Genomic DNA, 24,915 nt, shown 5'->3' with positions numbered 1-24,915 from the left:
ACACAATTACTGTGTTGAGATGGGAGGCTGGAGCTGGGTAGCCCTGAATTCCCACCCAGACTTGCCCAATTCCAGGCTGGGTAACCCCCTTTCTCCTCTGTAAAGTGGAATAATCACAGCATCTCCCAACTAGCACTCAGTTGGGCCTGTTTTGTTCCTTCATGCATCACAACTGCTGGCGTAGGGTTGTCAGTCCCTGACATCCCTGAATTTGCAGTGCTTTGCAAAATGCCTAGCACATCGTCGACACTCAATGGACATTTGTAGGATGAATGAATGAACAACAGCATAGCACCGTTGTTAAGAGAGTGGGCTCTGGGGCTTGGATTGGGATCTCTGCTCTGCCTCTCACCAGCTGTGTGAACAAGATGTCAAGCTCTCAGTTCTTTAATTTGCTTGTGTGTAAAAGGGGGAGTAAGACACATAGCTACCTTACTACTTGTCAGAGGAATAAAGGACTTAGCTCATGTAATGTGCTTAGAGCAGTGCCTGGTACATGCTTCATTCTATATCACCATTGGTAAATAAATTTTAATTTTAAAAATGAGTGAGATTCGATAAAGTACAGAAAAGCTATTTCTGCTAATCATTTGACAGAAGATCCCTCCTCCCCTCCTTCCTTCCTTCCTGCTCTTCCTCATCCAAATTCAAAGGAAGCTGAAATGCTGCTTACCACAAAACTTCCAGTAAGAATGCAGAAAGAAGGCCATGTGTGGTGGCTCACTCCTGTAATCCCAGCACTTTGGGAGGCCCAGGCAGGTGGACCATGAGTTCAGGAGATCAAAACCATCCTGGCTAACACAGTGAAACCCTGTCTCTACTAAAAATACAAAAAATTATCCAGGCGTGGTGGCACGTACCTGTAGTCCCAGCTACTCAGGAGGCTGAGGCAGCAGAATTGTTTGAACCTAGCCTGGGAGGCGGACATTGCAGTGAGCCAAGACTCCAACCTGGGTGACAGAGTAAGACTCCATCTCAAAAAAAAAAAGAATGCAGAAAGAATATCCAAACTGCACCAGCACCTTCCAGCCTGATGCTCTCCCTTCCCTTCTCTATTCTACAGGCATGACTTGGGGCCCTGGACACCATGCAGCCACTGAGGAAGGTGCACCCCTCTCCTGCCATACTCTTCAGGAAGCTCCCTATTACCCCTTCCTTCCCTCTGCAAGTCTAGCGGACCACGGGACAGAAGGGGTATCAATCTACTCACCATCCCCAATTCTTTTTTAAAAAATTGAAATACAGCAGACTGGGTGGTGGCTCATACCTGTAATCCCAGCACTTTGGGAGGCCTAGGCAGGTGGATCACTGCAGGTCAGGAGTTTGAGACCAGCCTGGTCAACAAGGTGAAACCTCATCTCTACTAAAAATACAAAAAAATTAGCTGGGCATGGTGGCACTTGCCTATAGTCCCAGCTACTCGGGAGGCTGAGGCACAACGAACATTTGAACCTGGGAGGCAGAGGTTGCAGTGATCAAGATTGCACCACTGCACTCCAGCCTGAACAACAGAGCAAGACTCTATTTTTTTTTAAAAAAAAAGGCCAGGTGTGGTGACTCATGCCTGTAATCCCAGTACTTTGGGAGGCTGAGGAGGGCAGATCATGAGGTCAGGAGATCAAAACCATGCTGGCCAACATGACAAAACCCCGACTCTGCTAAAAATACGAAAAAATTAGCCGGACCTGGCGGTGCACACCTATAGTCCCAGTTACTCAAGAAGCTGAGGCAGGAGAATTGCTTGAACCTGGCAGAGGCTGCAGTGAGCTGATATTGTGCCACTGCACTCCAACCTGGGCGACAGAGGGAGACTCTGTCTCAGAGAGAGAGAGAGAGAGAGAGAGACAGAAAGAGAGAGAGAGAGATACAGAAAGAAAGAAAGAAAGAAAGAAAGAAAGAAAGAAAGAAAGAAAGAGAAGAAAGAAAGAAAGAAAGAAAGGGAAAGGAAAGAAAGAAAGAAAGAAAAAGGAAAGAAAGAAAGAAATCATATACGACATAGCCTTCTGCATCTGACCTCCCTCACTCAGCACCATGTTTTCAGCCCATCCGTGATATCTATACACCATGGAATACTACTCAGCCGTCCTCCCACGACTTTGGAAGGCTGAGACAGGAGTATTATTTGAGGTCAGGAGTTCAAGACCATCCTGGCCAACATGATAAAATCCCATTTTTACTGAAAATACAAGGAATCGTATTTTTAGTAAATAAATAAATACGTGCATCAGTGCTTCCTTCTTTTTTACTTCTGAATACTGTGCCATGGGGTAGACCCCCCAACTCTTGGTAGGGGTGCTCAACTAGAGCTGCTGAATGGGTCATCAGCCACCCCAGTGGCAGCAGTGTCATCCCAGCTGATGAGGGGAAGTGGGCCTGGCAGAACCAAGCTGTCACTGTTCCGGAAGCCCTGAGATGACTGTTGTAGATAATCCATCATTGCAGCTGCAGATGGCCTGGGAGCTAAAAAGCCAGTGCTCATCCCAGCAAAGCCAGCCTGGGCCACACATGAGAAGGAGACACAGGTTCAGAACAGCCTCTGCAGCCAGGGTGGCTGGACTCAGAGAGAGGACAAGGGAGGGGCGTAGGGGAGTGGCAGAGACACAGCACAGGGTCAACATGTGACCCCAGCTCTGCCACTTGACAGCTGGGTGTCCTCAAAGCAACCTCTCTGAGGCTGTTTTTCTCAGAAAAAAAGAGGATGAGGATGCTGACTCGGTCAAGCCTGTTTTATTCCTTCGTGCATCACAACTGCTGAAGCAGCATCATCAGCCCCGACATCCCTGAATCTGCAGTGCTTTGCAAAAATGCCTAGCACATAGTCAACACTCATAGACGTTTACAGGATGAATGAATGAATAACAGCCTAGCACCGCCTTTGAGAGCGTGGTCTCTGGAGTGGCTGCAACAATTAAAGGGACGATGCCAGATACCACATAGTTGAATTTTTTTCTTAATGGACAAGAGCAAACCAATGGAGACTTGAAACAGGTATTTGTACACAAATGTTCACAGCAGCATCATTTATACCGTGATCAAAAGGTGGAAACAACCCCCGTGTCCATCAACAGATGAATGGATAAATGAAAGGTGATGGAGTCAAACAATGATGCGTCCTTCAGCTTTAAAGAGGAGTGAAGCACTGGCACCTGCCACAACACGGCTCAACCTGGAAGGTACCGTGCCCAATGAAATAAGCCAGACACAAATAGACAACTATCGCATGATTCCTCTTATGTGAGGTACCTAGAATGGTCAAAGTTGCAGAGGCAGAAAATAGAATAGTGGTTAATGGCAGCAGGGGGACAAGGGGAGTGGAGAGTTAGTGTTTCATGGTACAGCGTACCAGTTTGGGATGATGAAGGCGCTCTGGAGATGGACAGTGGAGACAGTTGGACAATAATGTGAATGGGCCAGGCGCAGTGGCTCATGCCTGAAATCCCAGCAATTTGGGAGGCTTAGGAGAGCAGATCACCTGAGATTGGGAGTTCAAGACCAGCCAGACCAACATGGAGAAACCCTGTCTCTCCTAAAAATACAAAATCAAATCAATGGTGGTACATGCCTCTAATCCCAGCTATTTGGGAGACTGAAGCCGGAAGATCACTTGAACCCAGAAGGAGGAGGTTGCCGTGAGCCAAGATGGGACTATTACACTCCAGCCTAGGCAACAAGAGCGAAACTCCATCTCAAAATAAATAAATAAATAATGTGAGGCCGGACGCGGTGGCTCACGCCTATAATCCCAGCACTTTGGGAGGCTGAGGCAGGTGAATCACGAGGTGAAGAGATAGAGACCATCCTGGTCAACATGGTGAAACCCCATCTCTACTAAAAAAAAAAAAATACAAAAATTAGCTGGGTGTGGTGGCGCATGCCTATAGTCCCAGCTACTTGGGAGGCTGAGGCAGGAGAATTGCGTGAATCCAGGAGGCAGAGGTTGTGGTGAGCCGAGTTCACACCATTGCACTCCAGCCTGGGTAACAAGAGCGAAACTCCGACTCAAAAAATAAATAAATAAATAATGCGAGTGTACTTATGTCACTGAACTGTACACCTAAGTTGGTTAAAGTCGTAAGTTTTAGGCCGGGCGCGGTGGCTCAAGCCTGTAATCCCAGCACTTTGGGAGGCCGAGGCGGGTGGATCACGAGGTCAAGAGATCGAGACCATCCTGGTCAACACGGTGAAACCCCGTCTCTACTAAAACTGTAAAAAATTAGCTGGGCATGGTGGCGCGTGCCTGTAATCCCAGCGACTCAGGAGGCTGGGGCAGGAGAATTGCCTGAACCCGGGAGGCGGAGGTTGCGGTGAGCCGAGATCGCGCCATTGCACTCCAGCCTGGGTAACAAGAGCGAAGCTCCGTCCCAAAAAAAAAAAAAAAAAAAAAAAAGTGGTAAGTTTTGTTTACATGTATTTTATCACAATAAAAAAATACAGAGTGAGGGCGGGTGCAGTGGCTCACACCTTGAATCCTAGCACGTGGGAGGCCAAAGCAAGAGAATCACCTGAAGCCAGGAGTTTGAGACAAGCCTGGAAAATACAACAAGACTCCTATCTCTACGAAATCTTTTAAAATTAGCCAGGTTCAGTGGCACCTGTAGTCCCAGCTAATCAGGTGGCTGAGGTGGGAGAATCACTTGAACCCCGGAGGTTGAGGCAGTGAGATCTAATTGCACCACTGCACTGCAGCCTGGGCAATTAAAAAAAAAAAGAATAAGCCACCCACTAGATGGTCTGCAGCCCTACCAGAAGCATTTGTCACGGTTTGGAATAGTACGTTATATCTGTTTGTTTGTTTACAGTCTCAACGCCACCGTCTCTATGTAGGTTTCATTTACCAGTGAATTCCCTGGTGTCTCATACAACGCCTGGGACATTGTAGACATTCAGCCAATATTTGTCAAATGAATGAAAGAAGGAAGGAATGAGTGAATGCCCAGGTGCCAGGAAAATAAAAGAGGAAAATGGAACCATCTTTCTACATATCCCTGGGAGATTAAGTCACATAAGTACGAGTCTCCCTAGTCTCAGAGTGAGTGGATCTACATCTATACTACCAGGGGACGTCAGCAGGTGCACAGCGCAAAGCTCTACCTTCAAAGAGCTAGGCTCTGGAAGACACTTATTGAGCAGGTGAGTAAATGAGTAACTCCCCTCAGTTGTCAGAACAGGGTTCATCCACAGGGATTGAACAATGAATCAGCCATTAACAAAGCTGGAGAGGGAGAGTTTTGCCTGTTTTTGTTGTCATTGTTTGTTTGTTTTCGAGACAAGGTCTTGCTTTGTCACCCAGGCCGGAGTACAGTGGCAAGATCACAGTTCACTGCAGCCTCGACCTCCTGAGTTCCATGGATGCTCCTGCCTCAGCCTCCCAAATAGCTGGAATTACAGGCACACACCACCGTGCCCAGCTAATATATTTTTTTAAGGCAGAGTTTCACTCTTATTGCCCAGGCTGGAGTGCAATGGCACGACTTCAGCTCTCTGTAACCTCCATCTCCCGGATTCAAGTGGTTCTCCTGCCTCAGCCTCATGAGTAGCTGAGATTGCAGGCATACACCACCAAGCCCGGCTAATTTTGTATTTTCAGTAGAGATGGGGTTTCTCCATGTTGGTCAGGCTGGTCTCCAACTCTTGATCTTAGATGACCTGCCCACCCCAGCCTCCCAAAGTGCTGGGATTACAGGCGTGAGCCATCACGCCTGGCTACTTTAATTTTTTGTAAAGACAAGGTCTCACTATGTTGCCCAGGCTCGCCTCAAACTCCTAGACTCAAACAAACCTCCTGCCTTGGCCTCCCAAAGTGCTAAGATTATAGGAATGAGCCACTGCCCCCTGCCACTTTTGCCTGTTTTTAATAAGCTCCCTATCGTGTGGCTGCAACACGAGGCAAAGTCAGCTGGGTTCTAGTGCTTACTGGCTCCTGCTTCTGCACAATTGGATGTACCTTAAATCTGGGAAGCCGTGTCCCCTCCTCATGAGGACTCGCCCGCGGAACACCTGGCCTCTCCAGCACTGGGAGAATGTCAGCCCGTGCCACCCATGTGCACACAAACCCTCTGGGGAGTCTCAACCACGCGTCAGGAGCAGGGCCCAGGGACTCTCAGGATCAGCTGGTGCCCCTGATGGCTCCGGGAGGGTGGATGACTTAGCAAGGCCAGCCCAGAGCAGCTTGACATTTACAGGATATATCAGGATCTTTCTCGGAGGGGAAAGACTATTTTAAATTTTCCCAGTGTCTCAGGAGTGCCTCTGGACCTCCAACGCCTCTGCTTCCTGCTCCCTGACGCTACCAGCCACATTCTAACTTGTACTGGACTCCAGTTGAGCTAGTTCAGTTCTTGGAGAGACAAGTTCTGCCCCATTGGCCTTTGCAGAGGCTACACACTCCCTAACACCCCCCACCTCCCCACTCCCTGCTTCCCCGCAACTCTCAGCCTGTCTAGTTCAAATGACCTTCCCATGGCTTCCAATGGGTTCTTCTTTGTGTTCCTAAAATGCCCTGTTCTTCCCCACTACAAATAGTTCTACATGGCATTTGCCTGTCAACCCCTCACCCCACAAGACTATGCTGGGTGTTGCCTTAGGGCAGGAACCACAACCACAGAACTACATGGGCCAGGTGCAGTGGCTCAAGCCTGTAATCCCAATATTTTGGGAGGCAGGCAGTTCGCTTGGGCCCAGCAGTTCAAGACCAGCCTGGGCAACACGGTAAAAACCCGTCTCTACAAAAGATACAAACATTAGCCTAGCATGCTTGTGCATGCCTGTACTTCTAACTACTTGGGGGGCTGAGGTGGGAGGATCGTTTGAGCCTGCAAGATTGAGGCTGCAGTGAGCTGTGATCACGGCACTGCACCCCAGCCTGGGTGACAACCTGAGACCGCTCTCAAAAAAAAAAAAAAAAAGAAAGAAAGAAAAAGAACCAGATGAACAAGACAAGACAGACATAGCCTTGACTTCCTAGGGCTTCCCTTAATGAAAAATATCCATATAAACAAGTAAACAAGCAAATTCCATGTAAACAAGGAAACAAATGAACAGAATTAATGATGCCATTTCAAAAAATACAAAATCAGACCAGGCACGGTGGCTCATGCCTGTAATCCCAGCACTTTGGGAGGCCAAGATGGGCAGATCATCTGAGGTCAGGAGTTCAAGATCAGCCTGACCAACATGGTGAAACCCCGTCTCTACTAAAAATAAAAAATTAGCCAGGCATGGTGGTGAGAACCTGTAATCCCAGCTACTCGGGAGGCTAAGACTCCAAATACCTTGAACCCAGGAGGCGGAGGTTGCAGTGAGCCGAGATCACACCATTGCACTCCAGCCTGGACAACAGAGCAAGACTCTGTCTCAAAAAAAAAAAAAAAAAAGGCTAGGCGAATTGGCTCACAGCTGTAATCTTTGGGAGGCCAAGGCGGGCAGATCATAAGGTCAGGAGTTTGAGACCAGCCTGTCCAATATGGTAAAACCCCCATCTCTACTAAAAATATAAAAATTAGCTGGATGTGGTTGTATGTGCCTGTAGTCCCAACTACTCCAGATGCTGAGACAGAAGAATCACTTGAACCCAGGAGGTGGAGGTTGCACTGAGCTGAGATTATGCTACTGCACTCCAGCCTGGGTGACAGAGCAAGATTCTGTCTCAAAAAAAAAAAAAAAAAAAAAAAAATAGTACTAGATCAGTGCACATTTGAGCCTCGAACTTCAGAGAAAAAAAAAAGTTCTAGGAATCCACCCACCACAGCCTCTGGCACAGAGCAGTACCTCAAAAAATATTTGTGGAACACACACATGCATGAATGTGTAAATAAATGCACACAGAAATGGATGAATGAGGGCCTTACATTTATTTCAGGGTCCTCTGAGATCAGAAGGCACTTTGCAGGGCAGAGGATCACCTCTGTTCTGACAGCCCACATCAGAGCAACATTCAAGGTAGAAAACATTGCCTGCCTTAATCTGTTAGCAACAGATCAGATGACCGGCTCCAGGGAGCTAATTTAAACTCATTTAAATAAGGCTCCTGCTGCTTTGTTAAAACTACGTCCATAACAACTAATCCAACTGTAACTCCTTTTGGCCTAAGCCACAGAATTTACCTTCACAAGCTGCTTCTTATTAATAATGCATTGGCTAAATTACAAACTGTTTATCAATACAACAAGGCCACATCTTTAAATATTTTGACCTTAATTGCTGAAGGACAGAACTTCACTTCCATAACCCTTCCTCCACAGGAAAAGCCTTTTGCTTGGGAAATTCTACGCCAAGTCATCTTCCTAATTTAGGTTTGCAAAACAAAGATGACCTGAAGCTACTAGGCTTTGGGGCCCCACAGGGACACCTAAACAGTGGCCGGACAAAAAGGGACCAGGTCATTCCTAAAGCCACGGTACTGCTAGTGGCGCACAAATGTTTTTGGAAAGTCAAGGCCAGGCACAATGGCTCAGGTCTTTCCCACTGCTTTCGGAGGCCAAGGCAGGAGGATGGCTTGAGTGGAGGAATTTCAGACTAGCCTGGGCAACATAGGGAGAGCTCATCTCTACAAAAATGTTTTTTAAAATTAGCCACATGTGGCCAAGCACCGTGCCTCGTGCCTGTAATCCCAGCACTTTGGGAGACCGAGGTGGGCGGATCTTCTGAGGTCAGGCATTTGAGACCAGCCCGACCAACATGGAGAAACCCCGTCTCTACTGAAAACACAAAATTAGCTGGGCGTGGGGGTGTATGCCTGTAATCTCAGCTACTTATGAGGCTGAGGCAGGAGAATCGCTTAAACCCGGGAGGTGGACGTTGTGGTGAGCCAAGACTGAGATCGTGCCATTGCACTCCAGCCTAGGCGACAAGGGTGGAACTTCATCCCAGCGGCAACAACAACAAAATACTTAGGCAGGTGTGGTGGTAAACACCTGTGGTCTCACTATTCAGAAGGCTGAGGTGAGAGAATCGCTTGACCCTGGGAGGTCAAGCCTGCAGTAATCCATGATTATACCACTGCACTCCAGCTCGGGTGACAGAGCAAACCCCTGTCTCCAAAAAGAAATAAAATAAAATAGAGAGAGGAAGGGAGGGAAGGAGGGAGAGAGAAAGGAAATAAGTGTAAGGAAGGGAAGGGAAAAGAAAGGAGGGGAAAGGAAGGGAAGGGAAGGGGACAGGACAGGAGGGGAAAGGGGAGGGGAGGGGAGGAAAGGGAACAGAAAAGGAAGGAAGGAGGCCAGGTGTGGTCACACCTATAATTGCAGCACTTTGGGAGGCCGGGGTGGGTGGGTCACTTGAGGTCAGGAGTTGGAGACCAGCCTGGCCTGCATGGTGAAACCTCTACTAAAAATATAAAAAATTAGCCAGGTGTGGTGGCTCACGCCTGTAATCCCAGCTACTTGGGAGGCTGAGATGGGAGGATCACTTGACCCCGGGAGGTAGAGGCTGCAATGAGCCGAGATTGTGCCATTACACTCCAGCCTGGGTGACCAGAGCAAGACTTTGTCAAAAAATAAAAGTTAAAAAAATGGGGGACGAGGGGAAGAAAGAAAGTCAGAGACAAACTCTGAAGAGTCCGGCTGTGGGCTCTGACTGTGGGATCAGATTCCCTAAGTTCAAATCCCAGCTCTGAAATGTATCCCCTAAAATTGGTATGTTGAAGTTCTAACCGCTGATGCCTGTGAATGTGACCTTATTTGGAGATATGGTATTTAGAAGTAATCAAGTTAAAGCGAGGTTATCAGAGTGTCCTTATAAATCTAATATGACTGGTGTCCTTATAAAAAGGGAAATCTGGACACAGTGAGTGGCCATGTGAAGAGTTATGCTGCCCCATGTCAAGGAACGATCTGAGGCTGGGAGTGAGAGAGGCCAGGAGCAGATCCCCTCCTAGACCCTCCAGAGGGAGCGTGGTCCTCCTGACACCTTGACTTCAGGCTTCTGGCGTCCAGAACAGTGAAGCAATACACTGATGTTGTTTTAAGTCACCCAGTTTGTGGCTCTGTGGGACCACGAACACTGGTCACTGACAGACAGTGTCCTGGACCTTGCTGAGCCTCAGTTCCCTCTCCTGCTACAGATCTGGCTGTGGTAATCGACCTGCCTCTGAGCTGGCCTAAAGAGCTGGCCACAGGTAGCGTTATAAAGGCTCCCGGGCTTGGCTGGTGTAGGGGCCAGGGTCTGTGGGGGTTGCGCTGTGTTCTCCTTTGCAGGGTTCTGAAGGGGTAAAGGCATCCTGATGATAACTGCCTCTGCCCCCTGGACCACACTCTTGGCCCAGATGCCACCCCAGTGACTTCAGATCCTCCATCCAGCTCTGAGAAACGGTTGAGCTCATAGTTGGGAGTGTAAAATCTGGAGCCAAACTGCCGGAAGTTGAGTCCCCGCCTGCTACATGCTTGCTCTGGAGGCTTGAATAAGCCTCTCATCCTTAGTCTCCTCCTCTGTTGAATAGGCTACCCACAGAACTCATCTCACGGGGTGGCTACGAGGAGTTACCAAGTGAATGGACTCAGAACAGTGTCTGGGGCTGGGTGCAGTGGCTCAGGCCTATAATCCCACCACTTTGGGAGACCGAGGCGGGTGGATCACCTGAGGACAGCAGTTTGAGACCAGCCTAGCCAACATGGTGAAACCCCATCTCTACAAAAACACAAAAATTTAGCCGGGCATGGTGGTGGGCACCTGTAACCCCAGCTACTCAGGAGGCTGAGGCAGGAAAAGTTCTTGAACCCGGGAGGTGGAGGTTGCAGTGAGCCAAGACCATGCCATTGAACTCCAGCCTAGGTGACAGAGCGAGATTCGGTCTCAAAAAAAAAAAAAGAAGAGGAAGAAGAAGAAGAAGATTTGGGGAATGTGCTGAGGCCTGGGGCAGAGATAGAGCCTGGTGGGTCTGGTTCTTAATCACCACCCACTTGGGAAAAGAGACAGATAACCTAGGTTCGACTCAAAATAGCCTGGGCAGAGCATGGCCTTTGGGACCCAGGTGACCTGACCCCACAGCCTAAGACACAGCCTTTGCTTCCTCTATGCAAGGGTCTCCACGAGACACCGCCACCCACACACCTTCTGGGACCTGGGCATTCAAAGGACTGTCGGATCCTCTTCAACACTGAATACTCCAGCTGCCTCCATTGTCTTAATTGTTTTTTTTCTGTTTACCAAGATAATAAAAGCTCACTGTTTTGAATCCAATGATACAGAATGCTGTCAGGAGAAAAAGGAAGGCTGGGCGTGGTAGCTAGTGCCTGTAATCCCAGCACTTTGAGAGGCCAAGGCCGGAGATCACTTGAGCCCGGAAGTTCAAGATCAGCCTGGGCAACAGAGTGAGATCTCATTTCTATAAATGTATATATAACTTTTGATATATAAAAATTTAAAAATTAGCCAGGCACGGTGGTGCATGCCTGTGCACCCAGCTACTCTGGAGGCTAAGGCAGGAGGATGGCTTGAGGCCAGGAGGTCAAGGCTATGGTGATCCATGATTGCACCACTGCACTCCAACCTGGGCAACAGAGCAAGACCCTGTCTCAAAAAGAAAGAAAAAAAAAAGGAGCAAAGGCCAGGTGCAGTGGCTCATGCCTGTTACCCCAGCACTTTGGGAGGCCAAGATGGGCAGATTGCTTGAGGTAAGGAGTTCGAGACAAGCCTGGCCAACATGGTGAAATGCTGCCTCTACCAAAAATACAAAAATTAGTCGAGTGTTGTGGCACACGCCTGTAATCCCAGCTACTCAGGAGGATGAGGCAGGAGAATTGCTTGAACCCAGAAGGTGGAGGTTGCAGTCAGCCAAGATCGCACTGCTGCACTCCAGCCTGGGCCACAGAGCAAGATTTCGTCTTAAAAAAAAATAAAAAAGTTGAGGGAGGAAAGATCCCCTAGAATCCTTCCCTTTATAAGCAAATTTCATGTGAAGGGATTTGGAGAGAGATGTCCATTCATTTGACTAGATAAATTTTTGAAGTGAGAGAATTAATTTTAAAAAAATTTTAAAGCCAGGTCTAGCAATTTTGTAACCAATTCCTCAAAACCCAGTTTCAGTCCTTTGTGTCACTGACAGTGGACTTTTGAAGAAGCAAGGGGCATTTTGATTCTGAAGTCAGTTTTGTTAGAAAAACTGAAAGGCCAGCTTTTCTAGTCACTTGGATGCAGTGAAAATAGCTGAGTTCATCTGAAACTTCCCCAGCATCTGACCCACACTGAGAGCAAGTGTTTAACTGAGAAACAAAGACGAACATTAAGTACAGAAAACCCCTTCTGTGCCTCCACAGTGTGCAAGTTATGTTGAGTTATGTAGCTATTTTGGGGACAGTAATGTTTTGTCAACAGTCGGCAAAGTGGCTTTGTTGTCAGTGTTGCTGTGGCTTGGGACCATTTCACAGACAAGGACTCTATGGAAGACAGGATGACATGGTTGTTTTGCAGTCCCTTTGAAAAATACAAATAATTTAAATTAAGTACAAATAATAAAGATTGTTTTCTTTTCTTTTCTTTTCTTTTTTTTTTTTTTTGAGATGGAGTTTCACTCTTCACCCAGGCTGGAATACAGTGCCACGATCTCAGCTCCCTGAAACCTCCACCTCCTGGGTTCAAGTGATTCTCCTGCCTCAGCCTCCTGAGCAGCTGGGATTACAAGTGCACTACACGGCTCCCAGCTAACTTAGTATTTTTAGGAGAGACGAGGTCTGAGGCAGGAGAATCACCTGAACATGGGAGGCAGAGGTTGCAGTGAGCCAAGATCGCGCTGCTGCACACCAGCCTGGCCATTAGAGTGAGAATCAGTCACAAAATAAAAAGAAATGGGCTCAGAAAAGTTCAGCAACTTTCTAAAGATATACAGCCAGAGAAAGCATGGCGGAGCACAGCAGAGCCCTCAGGCTTCCGAATCCACATCCCTGGATCACTTCACCATCCCCTGGTGTTCCATTTCCATTACACAGAAGCAAAGTCACACAGCCACAGACAAAAACAGTAACAATCATGGCTGGAGCTCAGTGAGCATTTGATCTGTGTCAGCCCTGTACCAGGAGCTTTATACACATTGATTCATGTAATCCACAGTGTGACACCAGGATTTGGAAGCCAGGAGATTCCCATTTTAGAGATGGGTAGTGGAGGCTCGTGGAGGTGAAGAGACTTGCCCCACGGTCACTCAGCTAGTCAGTCAGGGAGCTAGAATATGACCCCACGCTAGTTCCTGCCTCTTTGCTGTCCTTGAACCATCTGCCTGTAACAGTGCAATGTAAATGGATGATTTTAATGATGCTTTTAAATCCTCTGTGTGACAATAAACATACATGTGTGTAGATTCTTAGAATAAGACAGGACACATAGCCACCAAGAGATATGAAAGTCCCTGGATAGAAGGCCGGGGTTAAGCAGTCAGTGCTGGGGTAGGACAGACGGAGGTGGATTCTAGTGTTTTGTACACTTTCAATGCATTAATTTACAAGACTTCGGTGTAATAACAGGGACAGCATATTTTGTGAGCTTCTACTGAGTGTCCAAAACACAGCCAGGAGCACGAAGAATTATCTCATTTACTCCTCCCCACAACCTCACAGCATTGCCCCGTATTATGGAGCAGGGAAGTGAAGCTCCGAGAGGCAGAGGGATGGAGCCAAGAAGGAATCCCACTTCCACCTATCTCCAGCTCCTGCCCCGGGGTGCAAAGACCAGTGATCCAGGAGGCCAAGAATCTGGCAGCCAATTCTAGGCATCCAACTGACTTGCTGCGCAACACAGAGCAAACCCGCCCTCCCACTCCCTCTCTCCTCCTGGTGTCAGCTTCCTTGAAGGAGAGGAAAGAGGGTCTGTGAGCAGAAGGAGGGCGCTGTGGTTAAATGTGAGGTTCTAGAGTCTGCTCTGCAGGGATCTGAGCCCCCTGACTGCACCTCTTCCTAGCTACAGGACTTGCCATCATCCCTTCACCTGTCCAAGCCTCAGTTTCAGGGAGGTAAAATACAAATAATAACAGCTATTGGGAATTGGAAAAAACATGATTTGTAAAGACAGTGCTATAAACATTCAATGAACAACTGCTGTCATCACCACCACCATTCCATTTATCACTGTGATTATGCCATTACATGAAATGATGGCAGTGGCTTGGCCCCCGATACCTTTGTTTTCTGTCAGGAGACTCTGAAGTAAGGGAGCATGTCAGCTTCAACAACGGGAAGGAAGAAAGATCTTGTGTTTTGGTCACTGGGCCAAGGATAGGATGGTGGGATAGAGGAGCCACTAGTTAGAAGTTAAACCCACCAGGTCAGCTGAGTAGCGCAGTAATTCCTTCTGATCTGGGAGTCTAAGGAGCTCTGTCTTCCTCCCACCATAGCTGATCTCAAGTCCCTCCAACTGTCACGTGGGAGGCCCAAGAATCAGGAGTCACTCACCGCCATGACCAGCTCAAATGGGTACTTGTAGACTCGGACAGGAGACTGGTATCTCTGCACCATGTTCACGCCGGAGCACCAACGGAAGCCACCAGGCAGGGGTGGGCACAGAGCCTGGGGCGAGGGATGACTGATGAGGTCACAGCTCCCCTGGAGGGAAGCAGGGATATCACCCACCAAGTGAGCAGGGCAGCCCCTGGTCCCACCCACACAGCTGGCCAGCCTTCAAAGTGAAAAGGCTGATATAATCCCCAAATTACTCCAGGCCAGGCCCCAACAGCTCCTCTGCCATTAGCCATGGCCCCAGACCACTCGCAGCCTTCCAAAAGAAATCAGCACCTCCAAACTTTCCTCTACCCCCACCTCTTCAAACTGAGGGCCCACAGAAGCCTCACTGCCACCCTCACAGACACACACACACGTTTGCAGTTCTTACACTCCCACGGTTCTCTTCACGCATGCACCCCGCAGCTTGTCACAGACGTCCTGGCCTACAGCCCACCCCCAAGTCTCCTTGCACCTGCCCTCCCATTTTCCTCCCAGACAACCTGGCTACACGCACATCCTTCACCACATTTCACAGGCACTGTCTCTGCCACACATATGCACACACGCAGGTTCCTCTCCCACACGGGACTGCCCTTGCTCACGCCTCCAACTTTGCACACACACACATCCAGCTCCCTGAAACACGCACCTGCCCAACTCCACACACACAATTCCCCTGGTGTGCACACACCCGTGCGCACATACACACGTACACACACGTAGAGACACTCGCACACACATGCACACACAGGTTCCCGCAGCTTTGCTCACCCTCGCTCTCGGGAGCCTTCGGGAACGCAGCCTAGGGGAAGTGCCCTGGAAGCCCGCCGGGCTGGGGAGCGCAGCGCTCCCGGGCTCTCGCGGCCGCCTGGCCCGGAGCGAAGCGCCTGGGGCGGGGCCCGATCGCGGCTCCCTAGCCTGGGGAGTCCCGCCTTGAGTACCCTGCGACTTGGACAGCCAGGGAGGGCAGGAGGGGAGGGAGCGAGACCTTCCTGGCGGAGAGCGTTCCAGCACCCGGGACAGCGGAGATCCTGTCCTGGCCCCGCCCCTGATCTGGCCCCGCCCATGTCCCGGCCATGGCCCCGCCCAGGTTTGCCCTGTCCCCTGACTGGTCCCGCCTCACTCTGGCCCCGCCCCAGACTTACTCCACCCTGGTTCTATCCCCGCCCCTTATTTAACATGTCTCTTGCTTGACCACGCCCGCATCCCAGCCCTTTCTGCAGATTGGTCGCACCTCAGGAAGCCCCCGCTCCCTGCACTGGCCCCGCCCCTAAGGCCCTCGGCTTCGGGAATGGTACGGCCCTAGGAAGACCCCCCACCATCTAGCTCTGTCCGTAAGCGGATCCTGCGTCCGGGCCGACATGCCCCTCTTAGTACTGTTTACATTTGTAGATTAGCACAGTTTACGTCTTTCCTTGCTCAAATTAACCTCTCTCTCATCCCGCTGCACCTGGGTTTGACCGGCTCCTCCGCCTGTCCCCAACCCACGCCCCGCGCATACACCTTCGCTCACTCCGCACACCTTCACAGCGCCGGGTCCAGGAGCTGGGCAGCTGCCGGCGAGCAACACCGCGAATGCAAACCCTGGTGGAGTTTATATTCCGGTGAGGAGACAGGCAATAAGGCAAAACATATGATGTGTGAGGTGGTAAAAAATGGTAAGGAGAGAAAAATAAGCAGGGAAGGGGCTCAAGAAGCCAGAGGAGAGAGAGGACAATTAAAAACAGGGAAGAGGCCAGGCGTCGTGGCTCATGCCTGTAATCCCAACACTTTGGGAAGCCCAGGCGGGAAGATCGCTTGAACTCAGGAGTTGGAGACCAGCGTGGGTGACATAGCAAGACCCCATCTCTACAAAAAAAAAAAAAAAAAATTTAAGTAGGCTGGGCACTGTGGCTCATGCCTGTAATCCCAACACTTCAGGAGGCCAAGGCGGACAGATCACCTGAGGTCAAGAGTTCAAGAACGGCCTGGCAAACAAGGTGAAATCTCATCTCTACTAAAAATACAAAAAAGAAATAGCTGAGCATGGTGGTACACGCCTGTAATCCCAGCTACCTGGGAGGCTTAGACAGGAAAATGGCTTGAATCAGGGAAGCGGAGGTTGCAGTGAGCTGAGACCACGCCACTGCACTCCAGCCTGGGCAACAAGAACGAAACTCAATCTCAAAAAAAAAAAAAAAAAAAAATTAGCCAGGCTTGCAGTCGTGTGCCTGTGGTCCCAGCTACTCAAGAGGCTGAGGCAGGAGGATCCCTTGAGCCCAGAAGTTCGAAACTGCAATGAGCTGTTACCTGGCCACTGCCCTCCAGCCTGGGCAACAAAGCAAAACTCTCCTCTAAATAAACAAACAAACAAGCGGGGAGCACTGAGGCTTCCCTTGGGAGAGTGACATTTGCCCATCACCCTCATGTTAGCTCACACTTAACCCCTTCAAGCCCTCCCAGGACTCCCAGGGGACCAACCTTGCTCCCAGAGATCCTGCCTTGCTGCTCCTCAACTGTGTGGCCTACAAGAGCCAAAAAGCTGGTTCTAAACAGCACTGTCATCCATGTATTCACTCATTCAACATTTATTGAGCACCTACTACGTGCCAGCACTGGCTGAATTCACCCCTTCATGCGAGGGAAATCAGAGGTGGCCAGGGAAATGGACAACCCCTGATATGTTTCAGATATGCCATTGCACCCAGTGAAAACCACCTCTCTTTCCTTCCTAGCCTGCATCACATTTTCATCATTGTGTTTGTTCATTTTATCTATTGTGGGTTCCCGGCGGTCTCTCTCAGGACACTGGGAGCTCCCTGAAAGCAGGGGCTGTGGCTGCCTTATTCACTTGCCTGCATGTTGGTAAAGGTCTTACTGGGGACCTGGCAGGCAGACAGCCGATGCCCAGTACTCTGCTGTCTAAGATTATCAAGGATGGAAATGGGACACAAAGTTCCCATCCCTGTCACAAGGTGGCAGCAAATGATAGTCCATGACTCCTGGAATAAGCACAAGGGTGAGTAGTGGGGGGACATAGGGTCCAGGGATGACTCCGCTAACCCAGGCTCATCCAGGAAATGTCCACCTGTGCCCAGGCATCACCATGGAACAAAGTGAACCTTAACACTACGAGCTGCTGTGACCAGCACCGAAGGCGTTAAGTCCGCTTCTTCTGCCGCCCAACATTGAGGGAGGACAATGACTCTGTGTGGGAGACAGAGGTGTGACAGCCCTGTGGGTACACAGAGCTCAAAGTGGAAACCAGGGACTGGAACCTCACTCTCTCCTCCTCCAGCCCCAGGGAAGGGAATTAATAATATCACCACCACCCACTCCAGCTACATTTTTTTTTTTTTTTTAGATGCAGTCTTGCTGTGTTGTCCAGGCTGGAGTGCAGTGGTGCAATCTCGGTTCACTGCAATCTCCACCTCCTGGGTTCAAGCAATTCTCCTGCCTCAGCCTCCTGACTAGCTGGGACTACAGGCATGCACCACCATGCCCAGTTAATTTCTGTATTTTTAGTAGAGACAGGATTTTGTCATGTTGGCCAGGCTGGTCTCTAGCTTCTGACCTCAGGTGATCCACCCACATCAGCCTCCCAAAGTGCTGGGATTACAGGCGTGAGCCACCTCGACCGGGGCCAGTTACCTATTATCAACACTGTTCTACTAATTATTCCTACCACTTACTGACACTCCATTGGCACTTAGTATACCTGGCACCATACCAAATCTTTACAAACTCAAATGCAGTTAATCCTCAAAGCAATACCAGAGCAATTAAAATGTCTTGGAACTTGATAGAGGTGGTGATTGCACAACATTGCAAATGCACATGCCACTGAATTGTACATATTAAAATGGTTAATTTTATGTCACATGGCTTTCATCTGAATTAAAAACCACATACAGTCAAAATTATTTTAATCCTCATTTTACACGCAATGAAACTAAGGCACAGAGAGACTGAGTAACTTGACCCAGGCCACACAGTTGGTAAGAAACTCAAACCCAGGACTCTGGTTCTCCAGTGACTTATTCTCCTAGAGCTGCAGCTGACGCTCAGGGAAGATGTGATTTCAGGAAAACCCTGAACTGCAAGCTCTCCAGGCACCCTGGCCCCAGGACAAGAAGGCACCACGAGGGTGGGCTGGTTCCCCCAGGGGTGCTAGGTGTGAAGACAGTCCCAGGGCAGGATCTTCAGCCTCTATCTGCATCCCACCTGCCCTGCCAGAATGGCCCAGCCAAAGCTGCCTTTGTGGGGAGGTGGCTTTTGGGAAGTTCAGAAACCACCCTATGTCTCTGAATGTCTTCCCAGCAGGCAGGCCACTGCCAGAGAAGATTCAGCCATTACTGATGGATTTGTCTGAGTAAAACACTGGACCCAATCCCAAGGCAGATGTTCCTGGAAGGCATCCGGCTGGGAGTGTCCTGAGTTGGATGGCTCAGTGTGACACTAAGAATGGAGGTTAAAGAGGGTGTTAGGAGTGGCAGGACCCAGCGTCCAGACCCTGATCTGGGCCCTGGAATACATAAGCGGCCCTGGGATGGCTCTGAAGAGGGAGAGGATGCAGCAGGCAGGGTAAGGTGCCCAGCTTAATTTTACTGTAGCAAATTGGGCTGGGCGCAGTGGCTCACACCTATAATCCCAACACTTTGGGAGGCTGAGGCGGGTGGATCACCTGAGGTCAGGAGTTTAAGACCAGCCTGGCCAACATGGCTAAACCCCATCTCTAGTAAAAATACGAAAATTAGCCAGGCATGGCAGTACATGCCTGTAATCCCAGCTACTCCAGGGGACTGAGGCAGAAGAATGGCTTGAACCTGGGAGGCAGAGGTTGCAGTGAGCTGAGATAGAGCCACTGCACTCCAGCCTGGACAACAGAGTGACACTCCGTCTCAAAAACAAAAAATGCACATAAGTTACCGTTTTAACTGTTTCTTAGTGTGCAAACCCGTGGCTTTTGTGATATTCACAAGATGCATGTGCAGCCAACTCCACTTTCCAGTTTGGAACATTTTAATTGCTCCAAAAGAAAACACACCCATGACGCCGTCACTCTTCCTTCCTCCCTTCCCGCAGGCCCTGGAAAGCATTCACCTGCTTACCTGCTTCCTAGAGGACTCTCATTCGCCCTGGGTAGCCTCTACATTGTTGTCCTTCTCGAAGCACAGCCCAGAGGCCTCCTGGAATTGGGAATCTCTAGCGCTGTCGGGATGCTTAGCAGGGCCGCCGTGTACAGGCGTACAGGTTGCAACCTGCGCAACTCTATACAGCAGTCCTGGTCATGGGGGCAGCTTTGACCGGGCAGAGGCTGAGTTTGGAGGAGTCTGGCCCAGGGGGCTGCACAGCCAGGACCTGCCCACCTTGACCCCCAGCCTGGCCCCCAAGTCCATTCACTTCCACAAAGACTTCCAGACTCCACCAAGTGGTGCGTGAAGCCCAAAGGAGAGAGTGACCCCCAGTGGAAGGCGGGAGGCCCAGCGGATGGGAGCGGTGTCCCTGTGGGAGGGGTCAGGTGGCCAGGCACTTGGGGTGGGCACAGGAGTCAGACAAACCTTGATGTGCATTCTGACCCTGCCATCCCCCAGCTTTGTTGCCTCAATGTCCCCTCCTTTAAAAATGGGGTAACATGGGCCGGGCACGGTGGCTCACACCTGTAATCCCAGCACTTTGGGAGGCTGAGGCGGGCCAATCACCTGAGGTCAGGAGTTTGAGACCAGCCTGGTCAACATGGCAAAACACTGTCTCTACTAAAGATAGAAAAATTAGCTGGCGTGGCGGCGCACACCTGTAATCCCAGCTACTTGGGAGGCTGAGGAAGGAGAATTGTTTGAACCCAGGAGGTGGAGGTTGCAATGAGCCAAGATTGTGCCACTGCACTCAAGCCTAGGTGACAGAGAAAGACTCCATCTCAGAAAAAATAAAAAAATAATAAAAAATAGGGCTGGGCACAATGTCTCATGCCTATAATCCCAGCACTTTGGGAGGCCACGGCAGGCGGATCACAAGGTCAGGAGTTCAAGACCAGCCTGACCAAGATAGTGAAACCCTGTCTCTACTAAAAATACAAAAATTAGCCAGGGGTGGTGGCGGGTGCTTGTAATCCCAGCTACTCAGGAGGATGAAGCAGAGAACTACTTGAACCCAGGAGGCAGAGGTTGCAGTGAGACAAGATCATGCCACTGCACTACAGCCTGCACGACAGAGCAAGACTCCATCTCAAAAAATGCATAAATAAATAAATAATAAAAATTAAAATGGGTCAGGCACGGTAATTCTCATACCTGTAATTCTAGCACTTTGGGAGGCTGAGGTGGGTGGATCATCTGAGGTTGGGAACTCAAGACAAGCCTGGCCAACATGGTGAAACCCCATCTCTACTAAAAATACAAAAATTAGCCGGGTACAGTGGTACACACCTGTAATCCCAGCTATTTGGGAGGCTGAGGCCAAAGAATTGCTTGAACCCAGGAGGCAGATGTTGCAGTGAGCTGAGATCGAGCCATTGCACTCCAGCCCGGGTGACAGAACAAAACTCCATCTTAAAAAAAAAAAAAGTGTTGAGGGGAAAACATGGCAACTTATTCAGCGTTAGAGAGGAATAAAGCATCCACATGTGCGACAGCATGGATGAACCTGGAAGACGCTACCCTGAACGGGCAAGAACTGAGTGATTCCACATATGAGTCACCCAGAGAAGCCCAATCCATGGGGACAGTAAGTAGAATGTGGGGGCCAGGGGCTGGGGGAGAGGCATGGGGAGTTATTTAATGGACACAGAGTTTGGGTTTTAGAAGATGAAAAGAGCTCTGGAGATGGGGTGGTGTGATGGTCACACAACAACGTAAACAGCACTGAACCACACACTGAAAAATGGTTACGATGGGCAATGTCATATGTATCTTACAGCAATGAAAAAAATCACGCAGGCCAGGCGCAGTGGCTCACTGCTGTAATCCCAGCACTTTGAGAGGCCGAGGCGGGCAGATCACCTGAGGTCAGGAGTTCCACACCAGCCTGACCAATATGGTGAAACCCGCCTCTAAAAATTACAAAGATTAGCTTGGCATGGTGATGTGCACCTGTAATCCCAGCTACTCTGGAGGCTGAGGCAAGAAAATCGCTTGAACCTGGGAGACAGAGGTTGCAATGAGCCGTGATCGCACCATTGCCCTCCTGCCTGGGCAACAGGGTGAGACAATCACATGAGCTGGTCTGAGTGCAGCGGTGTTTACAACTAGTTATCACAACCAGTTGCAGATTTCTTTGTTTTGTTTTTTCCACTCCCCCTGCTTCACCTGATTACCCCTTTAAAAAAAAAAAATCACATTGAGGCCAGACACAGTGGCTCACACCTACAATCTCAGTGCTTTGGGAGCCCAAGGCAGGCAGGTCATCTGAGGTCAGGAGTTCCAGATCAGCCTGGGCAACATGGCAAGACCCTGTCTCTACAAAAAATACAAAAATTAACCAGGCGTGGTGGCAGGCCCCTATAATCCCTGGTACTCAGGCGGCTGAGGCATGAGAATCACTTGAACGCTGGAGGTGGAGGTTGCAGTGAGCCAAGAGCATGCCATTGACTCCAGCCTTAACAAGAGTGAAACTCCATCTCAAAAAAAAAGAATCAGATTGGAAACTTTTTTTTTTAATAGGATTAACAGTAGTGTTATCCTGAAGCCTGAAGGAAATTACATGAGTACAGCAATTGCACAGAGACCCCCAGAGGACCCGGGTAAATGTTTGTTACTCTGTGAGCTCAGAAGAAGGGGCATCTCCCATGGGACTTTAGGGTGAGGGGGAGCGGGGACTTGGTGTTTGACGTTTGAGGTGGCGGCCAGCACAGTATAGGAAGGTGATAACTCTGCTTCTTGGAGATGCATAATTCATTTAAAGTGTGCAATTCAGCTGGGTGTGGTTTTCACCTCTGTCATCCCTGAAGTTCGGGAGGCGGAGCCAGGAGGATAGTTTGAGGCCAGGAGTTCCAGGCTGCAGTGAGCCATGATCACACTACTGCACTCCAGCCTGGGCAGCACAGCAAGACCCTTGGCCAGGCACAAGGGCTCACACCTCTAATCTCAGCACTTTGAGAGGCCAAGGAGAGAACATCAGTTGAGCTCAGGAGTTCAAGACCAGCTTGAGCAACATAGTAAGATTCCAATCTCCACAAAAATTTTTAGACAGCCAGGCACAGTGGCTCACACCCGTAATCCCAGTACCTTGGGAGGCCGAGGCGGGCATATCACGAGGTCAGGAGATCGAGATCATCCTGGCTAACATGAAGAAACCGTCTCTACTAAAAATACAAAAAATGAGCTGGGCATAGTGGCACAAGACAGTAGTACCAGGTACTCAGGAGGCTGAGGCAGGAGAATCACTTGAACCCAGGAGGTAGAGTTTGCAGTGAGCTGAGATCATGCCATTGCATTCCAGTCTGGGAAATAGAGTGAGGCTCCAACTCAAAAAAAAAAAAATTTAAGTCCAGGTGAGGTGACTCACACCTGTAATCCCAGCACTTTGGGAGGCCAAGGCGGGCAGATCACATCAGGTGTTCAAGACCAGCCTGGCCAACACAGTGAAACCACACCTCTACTAAAATAAACAAACAAAAAATTATTGGGGAGTGGCAGCATGCGCCTGTAGTCCCAGCTACTCAGGGGGCTGAAGCAGGAGAATTGCTGGAACCCAGGAGGCAGAGGTTGCAGTGAGCCGAGATTGCACCATTGCACTCCAGCCTGGGTGACAGAGTGAGACTCCGTCTCAAAAAAACAAAAAGAAAAGAAAATTATTCAGCATTAAAGAGGAATAAAGTACTCACATGTGCTCCAACATGGATGAATCTGGAGGACATTATGCTGAGTGAAAGAAGTCAAATAAAAAAAAAATAGTATTCCAGGCCGGCTGCGGTGGTTCACACCTGGGAACCACCAGCACTTTGGGAAGCCGAAGCAGGTGGATCACTCGAGGTTCTGGAGTTCCAGACCAGCCTGGCCAACATGGTGAAAACCCATCTCTACTAAAAATACAAAAATTAGCCAGGCATGGTGGCATGTACTTGTGGCCCCTGCTACTGGAGAGGCTGAGGCAGGAGGATTGCTTGAACCGGAAAGGCAGAGGTTGCAGTGAGCTGAGATCATGCTGCTACACTCCAGCCTGGGTGACTGAGCAACAGGCTGTCTCAAATAAAATAATAAAATAAAATAAAATAAAAATAGCTGCAGGTCTCTGTCAAGCCGCGGATGCGGGTCTCTGTTCCGCAGGATGGGGTTTGTTAAAGCTGTTAAGAATAAGGCCTACTTTAAGAGATACCAAGTGAAATTTAGAAGACGACGAGAGGGTAAAACGGATTGCTATGCTCAGAAACGCTTGGTGATACAGGATAAAAATAAATCAACACACCCATATACAGGATGCTAGTTCGTGTAACAAACAGAGATATCATTTGTCAGATTGCTTATGCCCGTACAGAGGGGGACATGATAGTCTGCACAGCATATGCACACGAACTGCCAAAATACGGTGTGAAGTTTGGCCTGACAGATTACGATGCAGTGTATTGTACTGGCCTGCTGCTGGCCCGCAGGCTTCTCAATAGGTTTGGCATGGACAAGATCTGTGAAGGCCAAGTGGAGGTGACTGGTGATGAATACAATGTGGAAAGCACTGATAATCAGCCAGGTGCCTTTACCTGCTATTTGGATGCAGGCCTTGCCAGAATTACCACTGGCAATAAAGTTTTTGGTGCCCTGAAGGGAGCTGTGGATGGAGGCTTGTCTATCCCTCATAGTACCAAGCGATTCCCTGGTTATGATTCTGAAAGCAAGGAATTTAATGCAGAAGTAGACCGGAAGCACATCATGGGCCAGAATGTTGCAGATTACATGCGCTACTTAATGGAAGAAGATGAAGATGCTTACAAGAAACAGTTCTCTCAGTACATAAAGAACAGCGTAACTCCAGACATGACGGAGGAGATGTGTAAGAAAGCTCACGCTGCTATATGAGAGAATCCAGTCTATGAAAAGCAGCCCAAGAAAGAAGTTAAGAAGAGGTGGAACCGCCCCAAAATGTCCCTTGCTCAGAAGAAAGATCGGGTAGCTCAAAAGAAGGCAAGCTTCCTCAGAGTTCAGGAGCGGGCTGCTGAGAGCTAAACCAAACAATTTTCTGTAAGGATTTTTCAGATAAAGACAATGAACTTATGGACGGCAATTAAAAAAAATAGTATCCATTGTACAAAATGGAAATGTATAACAAAGTGTATAGATAGACCACAATTCGTTTATCCCATGTTTCACTGACACATGTGGGTTGATCACTGTCTGAATAATTGGATAAAGAGTATTTGGATAATGGGGAAAAGTGAAAACACCACAAAGGGAAGAGCCCACAGACCGGAAGGAGACGCCACATATGAGCAGAAAACGCTGTGCGCGAGGAGTGGACGCTGGACTACGTGAGCAAGGGACGCTATGCGTGAGCAGGGGACGCTATGCGCAAGGACGGAACGCCG

At 49.3% G+C, this 24,915-nt stretch overlaps 1 protein-coding gene and 1 pseudogene across 1 annotated transcript in view; one reads left to right on the top strand and one right to left on the bottom strand.

Annotated features, from left to right (window-relative positions):
• SEC14L5 (SEC14 like lipid binding 5) overlaps positions 1-15,472 on the bottom strand; it is a 54,928-nt gene extending 39,456 nt beyond the window's left edge. Inside the window, exons 1-2 of the mRNA XM_032258056.1 lie at positions 15,195-15,472; positions 14,376-14,525 (exon numbers count right to left, since the gene is read on the bottom strand). Of these exons, the coding sequence (XP_032113947.1) occupies positions 14,376-14,438 (63 nt within the window). The 5' untranslated portion in view covers positions 14,439-14,525; positions 15,195-15,472. The remainder of the gene's footprint in view (positions 1-14,375; positions 14,526-15,194) is intronic.
• Positions 15,473-23,625: 8,153 nt separating this feature from the next.
• LOC116536195 lies at positions 23,626-24,617 on the top strand (annotated as a pseudogene).
• Positions 24,618-24,915: the final 298 nt, after the last annotated feature.

The sequence above is a fragment of the Sapajus apella genome, unplaced genomic scaffold (genome assembly GCF_009761245.1).
Source record: "Sapajus apella isolate SASKATOON/1434 unplaced genomic scaffold, GSC_monkey_1.0 scaffold99, whole genome shotgun sequence".
NCBI lineage: Eukaryota > Metazoa > Chordata > Mammalia > Primates > Cebidae > Sapajus > Sapajus apella.
Note: the sequence above shows the minus strand (reverse complement) of the source record. Positions and strands in the feature narration are given on the sequence as shown.